The following is a 16420-nucleotide window of genomic DNA, read 5'->3' as shown; positions in this document are numbered from 1 at the left end:
TGTCAGTGACCCAGAGAGGCTGCTGTGTAGCGAGTTAAATGTCCTCAGCTGCGTTGCCGTGGCGATTGGGTTCTAATGGGGGGGACATTATGGTCTGAGGAGCAGGGTAATGACTGCTCTGGCCGCCGGAATGCCTTGATCTTATCGCCATGGCGAGAGGGACGCTCAAACGTTCTAATAGCCCGGCGTGCTAGCCGAGAGGGTCTTCTGGTCACCCGGAAACCCAGACCCAACGTCTCCCCGAGGGCGCTCTGTAGACCTTAAACTAACTGAAACCATTTCCAGTTATTCTGGCAGTGACCCTCTCCAATGAGAGGGTCACTCTCATTGCCATGCACTGTACTTCCAATCCTAAATCACAGTCGAGCGCTTGTGATTGAGCGTAGTAATGATCATGGTTAGGAAACAACAGTCTGGAGAAAAAAAAAGAGAGAGAGAGAAGAGGGAAGAAATGAGACAGAGGGGAGGAAGGAGAGAGGAGAGGGAAGAAATGAGACAAACAGAGGGGAGGAAGGAGGAGAGACAGCTGACAGTTTGGCAGAGTAGTGGCTTGTTACTGCTTTGACATGCTGTAGAGTACACACACACACACCACTCCACTCTTATACTCTCACAAATCTCATACACTGGTGGACTGTATACTCCAGCAAATCTCATAAGTCCATCTGAATACCTCAACAGTCTTGTCTTAATCTGCTTGTTTTGAAATTAGTGATGAATCGACAATTTTCTCCAGACCCCCAGACAGGCTTTATCCACACCTATTTGTCTGTGTTAAGGGTTTAGTAAATTTCTCCACATGATTGGTTGGATGCCAACGTGTGTATGCATGTCTCTGTGTGTATGTGTGTGTCTGTGTGTGCATGTGTGTGTGTGTGTATATGTGTGATGGGTGCATGCTGTGTGTCTATGTGTATGTGTGTGTCTGTGTGTGCATGTGTGTGTGTGTATATGTGTGATGGGTGCATGCTGTGTGTCTGTGTGTACATGTGTGTGTCTTTGTGTATGTGTGTGTCTTTGTGTATCTGTGTGATGGGTGCATGCTGTGTGTCTCTGTGTGTGTGTGTCTCTGTGTGTGCGTGTCTGTGTGTGTGTGATGGGTGCATGCTGTGTGTACATGTGTGTGTCTTTGTGTATGTGTGTATTGGGTGCATGCTGCGTGTGTGTGTGATGGGGGCATGCTGCGTGTGTGTGTGTGTGTGATGGGGGCATGCTGTGTGTGCGTGTGTGTGTGTGATGGGGGCATGCTGTGTGTGCGTGTGTGTGTGTGTGTGATGGGGGCATGCTGCGTGTGTGTGTGTGTGTGTGTGATGGGGGCATGCTGTGTGTGTGTGTGTGTGTGTGTGTGTGTGATGGGGGCATGCTGTGTGTGCATGTGTGTGTGTGTGTGTGTGTGATGGGGGCATGCTGCGTGTCTTTGTGAGGCTGGCTGGCTGGTGGGCTATCTTTCCCTCTCAGACACCCCATCTGTCTCTGTCACAGCGACCAGCAACTAAACACAAACAACACACAAACACACACACACACACACACTCACACACAGACACACACGCAAGACACTCTTAGGCAATCTGCATTTCGAGATTTCCCTGCGCCACAGTGTCTGTTAGCATACACACTATAGGTGCATCATGATTCTGCTGTCTCGTATTGTGGTCCACCGCCATACACAGTGGGATGTCACTAATAAGTAAACACATTAGTGACACGTTTATGTGGTAAGTTGTTATGTCGCTCAGTACACTCCAGCCAGGTTGGATTGAAGTGTGTGTGCTCTAAGAAAAAAGTTGTTGTGTTGCATTGCAGCCACCCCCCTCCTCTCTCCCTGACTCAATGATAAGGTAGACAGACAGTTCTCAGCTTTATGAGTGCTGTCTCTGTGCTGAAGGGTTTCATCGAGCCTACTCAAGTAGACTAATCTCATCTGGCCTTTCTCTCTGTCTGTCTCTCTCTCATCCTCCCCCCCCCCCCCTCTCTCTCTCTCTCTCTCTCTCTCTCTGTTTTTGGTCTCTCCTGTCTCCCACTCTCTGTCTCTCTCTCTGTCTCTCGCTCTGTCTGTATCTCTCTCTTCACCCTTTCCCTCTTTTCTCTCCAGCATCCAGACAGGTCCAGAGAGCCCCACTTCTAATGCTTGCACTCCTTGCCTCACACGATAGGCCGATAGGCTCCTCTCCCCCTAGAGAGTCTCTCTCTCCTGGCCATCATCTATAACCCCTCCCCGCCGACCAGGAATGTAGCCTTCCCCAGAGGCTTGGGAAGGTGCTTGTGCGGGGATGATGGGGATGGTCATGGTCTCTTTAGCTTGGTCCTGAAGCTAACAGGGCTAGCAGCTCCATTAGCTCTTGGTGATTTTATGGAACTATGGATCTAACTTGGCGCTCTGAGCAGACAGTTTGGCAGTGATAGTGATGAGATGAGGATGATTTGTTCCTGTCAGTCCATCCAACCACTTGGCTTACCTGTCTGTGTATTTATGTGGTTGTGTGTGTTTGCACTTTTGGTGAAATGTGTGAAGAGTGCTCTCAATCATATGATAGTCTTTATGATAAAAATGAAGTAACCTGAACTTAAGGGTGGTGGTGTGGGTAAAGGATGCAGTGGTAGGGGTCAGTGGTTTGAAAGATGTAACCCTACTCAACCCACTTGAGAGTAGGGGAGAGGGAAGTAGAAGCTACTGTAATGTTCAATGTTCAAGTGTTCTGGGTCGTGAAAACATACTGTGATTCTTGCACAACATCGCATGTAAACGGATAAGGAATGTTATACGCTGAGTCATATTAAGAGACTGACACTAAACAGAACACTGGAAGAGAGAAGTAGGGGTTTTAACTCTGAATCACAGAGCAGATATATCAGCTTAAGAAGCATGCCTTAAGATATATTTCCCTTTGAAACAGGATCATCGTGAGACAGCATAGAGGATATATTTGCTCATTTATACTTCTGTGTATAGGGTTAGATGGGTATGACTCCCTTCTTCTGGTGCAAAACCGTGCGCTCATTGTCCCTCAATGCTTCCACCAATACACTTAAGCATGAATGGGATAATTTAATAACAGAAAAGGAGATTAAACTAAACAAAACGTAGCTGCCAGCAATGATTCCCTTTTTCGAACCAAATACGAGCCTGAGTTAACTCATAGCTTATGTTTTCTGTCCATAGAAATCCCATTTGTTTGTCATCAACATAGGCCATTTTTTTTGTCAGGATGTCTGCGTCTTAGTTATGAGATCAATGTGTTGGTGTACTGGACTGTGTGAAACAGAGCTTGAATATTGGACATGATGAGGCCGTGAGGCTGGCTAACCTCACGGTCAATGGCGTGGTTATCAAAATGGTTGGCCAAGGTCCAGGGTTACAAGTCCCGGCTGGAGGATGGTGTTTGTGTGTGTATGTATTTTGGTTTGTCTTTCTGATGGAGTATTTATATTGGTTAAGTGGAATTGTGTTTATTGATATGTTTGCTTGGGGAATTGGTTTTACAAACACCCCCCTTCACCCAGTTCAGACATGGAGAACATCTTCCTTTAGCTTGGAGTGCAGAGCGTTTGGTTGCCATGTTTGGAGGAATCCACCCCAAAGATGAACATCACAGTCCCTCACATGCGGTCTTTTTGAGCGTTTTCCGCGAAAAGTGTTGTTGTTCCATGCTGTGGTGTTGGCGACCTCTCTGTGTCATAAACAGCTGTTGGTGTGTGTAGTTCAGTGTCTGATAAACACATTAGACTCCTGTTTATTCCGTGATAAACTCTCCCAGTTTAAACACTTAGCAGAAAATGTGATTCTACGACAACGGTATGATGTGTGTGTGTGAAGTAAAAGCACCATGGCAATGGACTGTGGTCCATAACCCTTCCCCACACACACTCAAACATGTAGAATATATACTGTTCACACGCACACATCTGACATTTATGAATACTAAGTCGTCTACATTTTCAGGTCTCTCGCATCATCTCTTCGTCATTTCTCCGTCATCCCTCCGCCATCCCTCCCTCCACCCATCCCTATCTTCCGTATATAAGGATGAATTAGGCACAACATGTTCTGTTATCTCTGTCAGAACTGGTTTGAAGCAAACTTGCCCCTGTAAGTATGTACAGTATGTGTGTGTGTGTGTGTGTGTGTGCGTTAGTGTGTACCATGATTAGTTACCTGTACACTGACTCATGGCTCACCACTCAAAGATGTTTGTGAGATACCTGGCACCACACATCATTGATTTACACTCTCCGCCCCATCCTTGTGCTTTACTGTGTGCGCACGCATGTACTGACCCAACCTATCCATGTGTTTGAGCATGTGAGTGTGTGTGTGTGTGTGTGTGTGATGTATGGCGTACACACAGTGCTATTGGGCAACATCTCCAGCTCTGCGCTGCTACCTGCCCCCACAGACTCTGCACGAGAGAGGGAACGAACCCTGAACACAATCAACACACTGTCAGAGTGCTGTTCAGATCTCGAGGACGGGGTCAGGGGAAAACCTAGACACAACCTAATCACAAACGGGGAGAAAAAAAACCCCTTCCATTCTGCCTCTCGCTCCAAAACTGATTGTGATTTTAAAACTCTCCATAGATGACATCATAGCAGTGCTCGGGGTCCTGGTGTACCAGTATGGATGCAAGGTTAAGCCTCTATGAAGCTGTAATATATTTGATTGAATTATCCCTTTAGCGAGAGCAGGAGCCAGAGGATAAACAACCCTCTACTGGCCCAGAGGGACGGATGAGTTTCCTAAACATGTTTCTGTTCTGCCAGCACTTTATTGTAAAACAGAAATGATATTGTTCGACTGGCAGCTGGAGGTAAATGTTTTCCTCCAGAGAAGGCCTCCATGCTGTGTCAAGCGATTGCTCTGTTTATCATTGTTTACCAGGCGACTGAGGCCACTCTACGGTGTCTTTCCTGGAGGTGCTAAAAGGCTTCAAAAGACTCAAAGGAGATTTACTGTCAATTTACGCGACTGAGGAATTGTTTTCTTGGGCTTCTGTGGCTTATAAACCCATACGGAACGTTTGAGACTCTCCAACTTCCCAGAGACTGTTGCATCGCAGTGAGCAAAGCTTTGGCCAGGCATTTTGTACAGGTGGCCCCTACAGTGGGGACCAAGGGCTCTGGTCCTTCTCTCTGGACGTAAGTGATAGTCTTCCCTGGGGAAGCAGAGCCGGCTTGGAGCCCCTCCAGCCCACTGAGTTGAAACCCATCAATCAGGTGATGTTCCACATCCAAACAAGCATGTGACGTGAGTAAGAGAAGAAACAACCTTGTTCACGTCACATTGTCAATAAACATACATGTTCATGTGTATATACAGAGGCTCTTCTTCCGTCACCTTGCTCCTTGCATACACATTTGCACAAGTGCTTTTACGCAGTCAGGATGCAGGAATATCAAATGGATATGAGATCTGTTGCTGATAAATAAAAAAACAAATCTCTACACAAAGTTCTGACCGATGATTTATGAGAGTAAAAAGGACAGTGTGGCAAATCTGACATGTGGGCTTGTCACACACACCAGAGGTCCAGCACATTCTTCACCTTACAAGGTGTGTGTCGCGGCGTCAGGAGGTGTGTGTGTGTTTATCTCCCTTGCTGAGTGGGAATTTACAGAGACGCCTCACGAGGCACAAACAACAGTGACCTGGACAAATAGTCGAAATTCCATTAACATACCACAGAATCTGGGTGTTTGGGCTGACCACGCACACACACACCGACACACACACACACGCCAGAAAGGGAGAGAGGTGTGGGAAACAGGACAGATGCAGGGTCAGGGTCAAAACGCACAGCCTTCGCACACAGAGAGATATACCAGTCAGAGATACCACTGAGTGATACCAGCTGACACTCAGTGATGCTGACATTAACCGTGATATCCAGGGAACCCTACAGACAGTGACAGATAGTAGTTAAGAGTTCCAGTGCGCGCACACACACACACACACACACAGTAAAAATGAACAAAAGCTTATCCTCTCACTCGTAACAGCTTTGAGGTGTTCTACAAAGGTTTATGCTGAGCCCTTTAACATTTGACACTAACGACAGTTATAATCCTGGCTGATGCACATATTGTTAGTTTCAGGATAAAGTAGAGCATTTTGCATTTTTGCCACCACACTGACAGGCACAATACAGAATTTGCGTACGACAACAATTCATAGTAACAGGATACATTTGATCCTTATCAAAGCTTATTTATTTTGGGCAATATCAACTGTCCATTTCAAATATCAAGTATAGAATTCTAGATTCCTTTTGTAAACTATCTAAACAATACCCTTTAATAAACTTTACCTGTCCCTGTAATTACTTTTAAGAAAATGTCAATTCTATTCCTCTCCCTTATTCCCCTCAATATGTAATAAAATAGAGGATGGATAGTAGATACTGTGGGCGTGGCAGTAACCATATGGGCTGTTGTTTGATCGGCACAATTAAAAATCACCAAAATAATTGTTAATATTTCAGCTATATCACAATAGATCACAAAGCCTTTTGGACATCAACTTGTGAATATTCCACCACTGACAACATGTTTTATATACATCTGTTGGGTAGTTTTCAAATAAGTCATCCCTTAAAATATTTTGTAACTCAGACTATTCATATTAAAGGATTAGGGGTGCGTAGTACACATAAGGGTGCCAGTGCAACAGCTGGTACTCAATATTGAACTTTTAACTGTTACCTATTTAACAACGCAAGCTAATTAATGCCTATAATCTTATGATGAATGGGTTTATAATGAATGTATAAACCGAAGAGGATGTTCTAAACAGGAATCCACGCTCTTGGCAGCATGCAAACAAGCATTTCTTGCAATGTACAACAAGTCTATCATGAATCAAAGAGGGAAATGTAAAACGTGGTGAGTTTTGGTTTGAGAAAGTGCCAAAAGAAAATAAATCGAAATTACCACCGCAACCCTTACTTTAACTGTTGCATGAGCAATTACACCTGTTACAGGTCTATAGCTATTTTGGTCTGTTGCACTACATCATACATCACAAAACACCTTGTTTGTGCAAGGGTTGAAATATAGTTGTGGTGGATAAATGAATGACCTTTCCTTTAAGGCGTTTCACTCACCACATAAAACATTTTTGCTTTCAAAAACAACATTGAAGTAAATGTTTGTAACGAAAGGTGAGTGACAACGTTGTGTTGGTAGGCTCTCAACTCCAGAGGTGTGTGTGTGTGTGTGTGTATGTGTGTGTGTGTGCGTGTGTGTGTGTGTGTGTACGTGTGTGTGTGTGTGTGTACGTGTGGGGGAGGCTTTGCATGTTTCAGGAGCACTATTGAGTTGAAGGATCTCATACTGTGCTCATACTCCCTAATGTGGACGGGATGAGTGGGGAATGGCAGTGCTTAGAGAGAGAGAGGAAGGGAGGGATGAGAGCTCTGTAGATAAGACTTTTTTTTGTTGCTTTTTGCAGCTTTTATTTATAGAGACAGTTGGAGGGAGAGACAGGAAAGCAGGGAGAGGGGGGGGGGGCAAGATGCAGGAAATGGCCCGGGCCAGAATCGAACCCAAGCCCCTGCGTGAAGGCCTTAGCCTTGGTGGTACGCACTTTTACCCAGTAACTTACTAGGGCGCCCCTAGATTAGATTTTGTTGGTGTGGTAATCTGCTGTGTTCCCCTGTGCAGGCGATGCACTGGACACCTCTCCCTGTCCCAGAGCATTCTCCTCCCGGGCTCCAGGCAGGTCACGTAAATATTAGTCTCAATGCCCTAATAAATCTGCCCCTCCTACTGCTGCTCTCACAGCCCCCAGACATGTTCCCTTGACACCACACTAACACCTCCCAACACACACACACACACACACATGCCTGGCCTGTAGCTGCAAAAACAGACAGACATAGAGAGAAAAAGACACACAAGGAGATGGAGAGACAGGGAGAGAGACTGTAAAGAACACTGACTCTCTCTGCACCTACAGGTGGCTGACAGCAGGTGTTCTACAGCTCCGACCCCCAAGCATCTATCTATTAATTATTGCATCCAAACAGCCGACAGAATAGTTTACCTTTAGCTCCAGGACATTATGGTTGATGCTACAGCAGCTGTCTGTGGAGAAACAGACAGGGACATCGATATCCACTGGCATTATTATGACAGTGCTAAACTATATGAACTTTGACCTCCCAGACCACCAGTCACCCCTAAATGGAGCAGTGTCCCATACAAGCCCTCTGGGGTAAACACTACCCATACCAAACACCAACACACACACACGCAGAGACAGACAGGCATGCGAGCTGACAGACAAACACACACACACACAATACAAACACACAGGGAGTGAATGACACAGCATAAGAGTGTGCTGACATGCTGAGAACCTGGCCCGATAAGTGAGAGGTGAGTGTAGGGGGATTTGGGGGGTCAATGCCTACAGGTGTGTGTGTGTGACTGTGTGTCTGCTCCAGACTCCACGACCACCCCAGCTCAGAGATGACGGTGGAGCCGTCCGGGTCCTTATTCCCCACCCAGGACCCGGGTTGTTGGAGTGAGAGGTGGGGGGAGCGGAGGAGAAGAAGACAGCACAGTCCAAAGAGGAGAAGAAAGTGGGGATAAATGGAGGATAACATTTAGCGGGAAAGGGGAACTACAGCAGTAGCGAAGAGAGGGAGAAGTTGTAATTGGGGAGAGGAGTGGCAGAGAGGGGGAAGACAGAGGGGGAGAGGAGTGGCAGAGAGGGGGAAGACAGAGGGGGAGAGGGCAGATGGTGGCAGGTGGTGCTAGTAATATTGACGAATTGTAGCGAACGCGGTGCTTTCTGCTCAGATTAAGATCTTGACTGCTGATAAACATGCCCGACAGGCCTCTCAGTAACCCTATACACCCTCTCCACCTTCCCTCCCTTCATCCATCCATCTATCCATCCCTCTCTGTCTTGCTCTTTGTCTCCTTCTCTCCCTTTTCCCTCTCTTTCTCCATATACAATCATTCTGCTCTCCATCCCTACTACAGCCTATTTACTGTGGCCTAAACAATTAGTCCTTACTCCTGGTCCCAAAGTAATATGCAGTGTTTTACGATGAGATTTGTTATTTGTGTACACACTAGGAGCTATCTGCATGCCTCGTCCTATCCCGCTTTTTCGCCTCCAGGCATCATTTGTGTCTGTGCCTGTGCGTGTCTGTGTGCATGTACGTGTTTGCATGCCTGGCCTGTGTGTCTGTGTGTGTTTGCATGCCTGGCCTGTGTGTCTGTGTGTATTTGCATGCCTGGCCTGTGTGTCTGTGTGTATTTGCATGCCTGGCCTGTGTGTCTGTGTGTATTTGCATGCCTGGCCTGTGTGTCTGTGTGTATTTGCATGCCTGGCCTGTGTGTCTGTGTGTATTTGCATGCCTGGCCTGTGTGTCTGTGTGTGTTTGCATGCCTGGCCTGTGTGTCTGTGTGTATTTGCATGCCTGGCCTGTGTGTCTGTGTGTATTTGCATGCCTGGCCTGTGTGTCTGTGTGTGTTTGCATGCATGGCCTGTGTGTCTGTGTGTATTTGCATGCCTGGCCTGTGTGTCTGTGTGTATTTGCATGCATGGCCTGTGTGTCTGTGTGTATTTGCATGCATGGCCTGTGTGTCTGTGTGTATTTGCATGCATGGCCTGTGTGTCTGTGTGTATTTGCATGCCTGGCCTGTGTGTCTGTGTGTATTTGCATGCCTGGCCTGTGTGTCTGTGTGTATTTGCATGCCTGGCCTGTGTGTCTGTGTGTATTTGCATGCATGGCCTGTGTGTCTGTGTGTATTTGCATGCATGGCTTGTGTGTCTGTGTGTATTTGCATGCCTAGCCTGTGTGTCTGTGTGTATTTGCATGCATGGCCTGTGTGTCTGTGTGTATTTGCATGCATGGCCTGTGTGTCTGTGTGTATTTGCATGCCTGGCCTGTGTGTCTGTGTGTATTTGCATGCCTGGCCTGTGTGTCTGTGTGTATTTGCATGCCTGGCCTGTGTGTCTGTGTGTAACCAGAGCTCAGTCTATTCTCAATTCTCAGGGCTGATGTCACTTGGCCAGAAAAGCTCAGACTGACATGCATTACAGCCTGGACATGAGCACCATAAATCTGCATAGCTGTCACAATGAAGGGAGAGAGAGAAGCAGAGAGAAGGAGAAGTTCAAAGGGAAGAGGGGATAGAGAGAGACACTGAGAAGGCAGGAGGGCCGGAGAGAGCGAACAAAGACAGAGAGCGAGAGACTGGGTGAGATGAAGGTGTAGAGGATCAGAAGGGCCGTGCGGTACACGCTCAGTCCATTTCCAGGAAAGTGAGGAGTGCTGTGGTGTGCGGCTCCACTCAGTGGGGTTTGGCTACAGAACCACGGAACAGACTGAAACAAACACAGAGAGAAAGGGCAACATGGTGTGTGTGTGTGTGTTTGTGAGGGGGTAGGGGGTTGGGAGGAGATGGGCTGGACAGAATAATCTGGAAAATTTATGTGATAGATTATGTGTGAGAGATTATGTAGGGTTTAGCTATACAGGACGAACAGGAGAAGGAAGCTGTACATGGATGGATGTACATGGATGGATGGGGGACAGGAGAGAGAGAGAGAGGGTGGAGAGTGAGAGAGAAGGGGTGTAGGGAGAGACGGAAGGTGGAGGGAGGGAGAGAGGGTGGAGGGAGAGAGAGAGGGGGTGAAGGAAGAGGGGGGGTTGGCGGGAAAGAGAGGGGTCACAGGGAGAGAGAGAGACGGCGTAGGTAGAGAGAGAAAGAGTTGACGGAGAAAGAGAAAAAGGGTCGAGGGAGGGAGAGAGAGGGAAACAGCTATGCATTCATTGTCCGAACATGTTCTCTTGGTTTTTACTGGTTATGAAATTAGTTGACCCCCCCCCCCCTCCAACACACACACACAGTACCCCCCACCACCACCATGCCCCTAATGATCCCCCTGTGATGCCCTGCTAAAGGAATGCCCCCAGACATCCAGGCCACAGATGGACCTGCCAGTGGAACGTGGGCACAGGAATAGACCCCTGCTAACTGGCACGACCCAGGGGGACTGGGAAGCTTCCGTTATCTTAGCGACTGTGATAAAGCTTAGGGCCTCGCGGTGAACGGTGGCTGGCGACCAGGTCTGACATCATCTAGAAGAATGACGAAGGCAGTCTGATAAAGAATCCACTGGTCCAAATGAACCGTTCAGAAGCAGAGACAAGTTGTTGGTTATCTTTGTTCTGTTCAGTATTTTGTTTTCCAGTTGTGAGTGTAAACGTGTTGGGAAATGACGAGCTTGACTTGATTGTTTTTGGAGTAGAAATGCTTGACAAATGTATTTTGAGACTCAACTACCCCTTTAAGAGGGGTTCTGTGGCTTCTTCATGGATTGTGGTATGTTCTGAGCAGATGCTCTGCATTTCCTGTCTCCTGGAGCCAGCGTGACCAATCATACCTCAGGTTTCCACTGCTTCCTGTCCCCAGCCAGGGCGAGGGGAGATGATCTCATCACCGAGGGACACATCCACCAACCCAGTATTGGGGGATAAGGAGATGGGTTCGAGCAATATAAAGGATGTTGAGTGAATGAACACACAGACAGACAGATAGACAGATGCTCAAATACACTCACACCCCCCCCCCCACACACACACACAATAGTGTTCTGTTATGTGCTGCTATTTCACTCAGACAATGTGCCCCCCCCACCCACCACCATCCCATTGGAGTTGGTTCTGGAGCATCGAGTGATCAGTTCCTCTATAACAGCCTTCCTCTGTCATCTCCCAAACTCTCACACACCAGCAGCCAGGATATGGTGCACGTCAAAAAATGTGTGTGTGTTTGTGTGTGAGGGGGGAATCATCAAAAGTCCTATTCCCCACTCCCCTTGCTAGACACAGCCACCCACTCACCCCCCACACAATACCCAGACATTAGACCCCTAATACAGGACTGGGGCGGAACTAATGTGGGCTGGGCCAGAGAAGATTGCTGGAAACTATTCCCTTTGATAAGCCGTCCGAGAAAGCCTTTGATAGAAGCATGGCACAGCAGGGGCCCCCTGGCCCCTCCATGGCACTGAGCACGCCCAATCACATCCCAGCCATCAACAGGCCGCCCTAATTACACCCCTCATCTAGTCATTAGGTACCCACCTGGAATTCCTGCGGTGTGTGTGTGTGTGGAGGAGGGGTGGTATTCAAAGGGAGAGGGGGTAGGTGTGTCTATGATCTCTTTTATCAAACTGCACCCCCCCCCCCCCCCCCTTACTCCCATACACACACACCTTGTTTCATAGACTGAGCTTGTGTCGTTGGTACAGAGGGCTGTCTTTCTCTGTTGGTTCCCACGTCTTCACACATACTTTGACTCTGTGACCCCAACCTGGTTAACTGTAAGAGCAGCCATCGTTTGTGCTTGGCGGGCGTCTGTGTGTGTGTGTGTGTGTGTGTGTGTGTGTGTGTGATGGGAATAACACTGGGTTATGAGGAGAGGTATGGCAGCACAACTCCTACTCAGTCACACTGATTAGTCATGCCCTGTCTGCGTATGAATCCCCCCCCCCCTCTCTCTCTCTCTCTCTCTCTCTCTCTCTCTCTCTGTGTTTCTCTATATCGTTCTGTCTAACCCTTTGTCTCTGTCTCTCTTGCTGTCTCTCTCTCTTTCCTCTTCTTCTAACACTTTTACTGTCTCTCTCTTCCCCATATATCTCTATCTGTACTTCTAAAACAACCATTGGGAACACTATCTGTTATAATGAAGCAGATGTTTGTTTATTCCTTCATATTCTCTGTGTCTTGATGGGCAGTGCATTGTTTATACCTGTATTGTGAATGCCTGTATCGTGAAATTACAAATTAATGATTCCAGTTTCATACCAATACACAATATATTTTATATGAACATCTGTATGATGTCTGAACATTTTTATAATAATTATAATAACAAAGCAATATACAAAAGTTATACAAGCGAGCTTGAGAACAGAGAAGTACATCTCTTGCTATGCAGAATCGACGTCTTAGTGGACAGCTAGCAATCAACTCCTCAATGGCGTCCGCTGTCTTTCACACCCAGACCTCCCCTCCCCTCCCAACATACGTAGTGCAGTCTCACCCTGAGATGAGAAACATAACATCACTTTATAATTTAAATAAATCACACCACCCTCCTTCAAAGTTCAGAGGATGCATCTTTCCGTCCATAACGCCGACCCATCCGTCCATCCATCCGTCCATCCATCCATGCTCTCAAAGCGCAGAGATTCTCTGTGGCTCAGTGATCAAATCCATTTCTTCTACGGTCAGAGACTTGTTCAGTCACCTCTCACTGTCTGACGAAGCAGTTTCGGTACACAAAATAATGTCTTTCCCACAAAAATATGTAAATGTTGTGATTATATGATATTGTCGATATACTACTGAATAAGCTCAAAGGCTCAGTTAATGTCAATTGTGTTGTTAAAGCATTACGAAAGCAGCAAACCTTTAACCCCCCCCCCCCCCCCCCCCCCCAGTTATAAAGACAAAAATGCAATGAAATGTCCTTCAGCGCTTCAGTTTCAGTTCACCTCAAACCTCCCAGACTGTTCATAGTTTAGGTATAGGGCTTTTACAGAGAGGGGAGAAGCTGGGATTTGTAGTTCAATTCTAGTGCTTTTCACAGAGACAGGATAGAAGCCATGCAACGGGGAACTGGAGAGAAGCGGCAGGTCTTGACACATTTTCCCAGAATGCCATGTCCTGCAGATTGTCCTGCCAAGGGGGAGAGGGGGGCGGTTTTGTTTTGGAGGGGGTGTGCCCTCAGGTCTGGTCTGCCAATCGGCTCGCTTGGGGGCCTTGCAGGTGTGTATGTCCACGGCCTCTTCGCAGTCCTTACACTCCACGGCGCAGCACCACTTGAACTTGCACTCACACTTGGTGATGCGCTTGACTCGCGTGGTGTCGTAGCCCCGCCCACAGCACATGACCTCACAGCCGTCAGACCGCGAGACGACTTGTTGCAGACGCGACCGGCCGTCCCCAAGGAACCTGCGGACAAACGCAAGAAGGATGAGTTTGATGGTGCCGCCCAAAACATGTTCCTTCTTCTACCTTCCTTCCCTCATGTCGCTACAATTTAAGAAACGTTCTTGAAGGGTCATTCCCCCCCCGTACAATATTAAATGTGTGCCTTACTGCGTTAGACTGCAAAAATGTCTCGTATGGGACATTTGGGATCTTGTCTTAGCGTTGCAACACATTTATGAGGCAGGCATTTTTATTGTGCAATGTACAGGCTCATGTTCTAATTATAACAGTGAGCATTCTATTATATCATACAAACTCAATCATAAGATCGTTAACACAAAGTAAAAACCAACCAAACCTCAAGTCTTCTGCACTCACACACACACACAGTTGGGTGCTGTTTCAACAAGCAAACAAGCAGTGTACTGATCCACTGGTTTACTTCAACAGCCCAAAAGACCCTCTCCCTCACAGTCTCCCTGCTGTGAGAGATAACCCAGATTTGGGAGTGTTCAGACAGTTACCTAGAACACGAGGTATGCGCTCCTGTGTTCGCAGGGTGTCATCCCCACGGAGATAGACCTCAAAGGGTGTGAGAGTGAGAGAACCCTGTCCATCCCCACCCCCCCACCGACACTACACAACACACACACCCACCCACCGACACACACACACACACCCACCCACCGACACACACACACCCACACACACACCCACCGACACACACACACACACCACCCACCGACACACACACACACACACACACCGACACACACACCCACCGACACACACACACACACACACCCACCGACACACACACACCCACACACACACCGACACACACAAACCCACCCACTGACACACCCACACACCCACCGACACACACACCCATCGACCAACACACACACACACCCACCAACAAACACACAGCCACCAACACACACACACCCCTGCAGAAGCTCATAGCTATCATAACACACTGCCTGGCAGAACAACAGGCCATAGATACAAATATGCACTGTTGGTAGAGAAGCCTATAGTCATACAGCCTTTTCCCAAGCCAGTGCCCCTTTGAAGCTGTGTGTTTGTGTGTGGTGGGGTCTGTATGTGTGTGTGTGGTGTGTGTTTGGTGGGGTCTGCATGTGTGTGTGTGGTGTGTGTGTGAGTATGGGTTTGGTGGGGTCTGCATGTGAGTGTGTGTGGTGGGGTCTGCATGTGTGTGTGTGGTGTGTGTGTGACTGTGTGTTTGGTGGGGTCTGCATGTGTGTGTGTGTGACTGTGTGTTTGGTGGGGTCTCCATGTGTGTGTGTGTGTGTGACTGTGTGTGTGTGTGGTGTGTGTGTGTGACTGTGTGTGGTGTGTGTGTGTGGTGGGGTCAAATGGACAGTCAAGCGTGACAGACAGACAGGCTCTCAGACTCCGAGGCCCACTTTGCCCTGCAGCTATGCTTAGATCAGAGAGAGAGAGAGAGAGAGAGAGAGAGAGAGAGAGAGAGAGAGAGAGAGAGAGAGAGAGAGAGAGAGAGAGAGAGAGAGAGAGAGAGAGAGAGAGAGAGAGAGAGAGAGAGAGAGAGAGAGATGAGAGAGAGAGAGAGAGAGAGAGAGAGAGAGAGAGAGAGAGAGAGAGAGAGAGAGAGAGAGAGATACAGATAGATTGAAAGAAAGACAGACAGAGAGAATTAAAGAGAGAGAATGAGGGAGGGAGAGGGCGAGAAAGAGAGACAGAGGTAGGGACAGAGAATGCGATGGACAGGAGAGGATTTAGAAAAACGAGCCTGTAGTGTCCCGAGGCTGTGAATTCCATCAGAAGGAAGGAGGGAGAAGGAGGGAGAGGGAGGTGGATGGAGGTGGAGGGAGGGGAGAGGGAGGTGGAGGGAGGGAGAGGGAGGTGGAGGGAGGGATGGAGAGGGAGGTGGAGGGAGGGAGAGGGAGGTGGAGGGAGGGATGGAGAGGGAGGTGGAGGGAGGGAGAGGGAGGGAGGTGGAGGGAGGGAGAGGGAGGGAGGTGGAGGGGAGGGATGGAGAGGGAGGTGGAGGGAGGGATGGAGAGGGAGGTGGAGGGAGGGAGAGGGAGGGAGGTGGAGGGAGGGATGGAGAGGGAGGTGGAGGGATGGATGGAGAGGGAGGTGGAGGGAGGGATGGAGAGGGAGGTGGAGGGAGGGAGAGGGAGGGAGGTGGAGGGAGGGAAAGGGAGGTGGATGGAAGTGGAGGGAGGGAGAGGGAGGTGGAGGAGGTGAGGAGAACGTGGAGCTGTGGTTGGAGGTGTGGTGGCTGCTGAGTCATGAGTCACAGACACACACACACACACATACACACTTACACCCTTACACACACACACACACACACTTACACACACATACACACACACAAACCCACACACACACACACAGTAGATCATCATCCTCAACACCCCCCCCACACATACACATACGCACACACACACAACTTTTGTGCCTGT

The 16420-nt window shown here is 48.2% G+C and overlaps 1 protein-coding gene across 1 annotated transcript in view; it reads right to left on the bottom strand.

Moving 5' to 3' along the window:
- Positions 1-13614: 13614 nt before the first annotated feature.
- Positions 13615-16420, bottom strand: part of LOC134019574 (protein Wnt-2b-like) — an 11009-nt gene continuing 8203 nt past the window's right edge. The window contains exons 3-4 of the mRNA XM_062460537.1: positions 13756-13985; positions 13615-13709 (exon numbers count right to left, since the gene is read on the bottom strand). Of these exons, the coding sequence (XP_062316521.1) occupies positions 13615-13709; positions 13756-13985 (325 nt within the window). The remainder of the gene's footprint in view (positions 13710-13755; positions 13986-16420) is intronic.

The sequence above is a fragment of the Osmerus eperlanus genome, chromosome 4 (assembly GCF_963692335.1).
Source record: "Osmerus eperlanus chromosome 4, fOsmEpe2.1, whole genome shotgun sequence".
Classification (NCBI taxonomy): domain Eukaryota; kingdom Metazoa; phylum Chordata; class Actinopteri; order Osmeriformes; family Osmeridae; genus Osmerus; species Osmerus eperlanus.
Note: the sequence above shows the minus strand (reverse complement) of the source record. Positions and strands in the feature narration are given on the sequence as shown.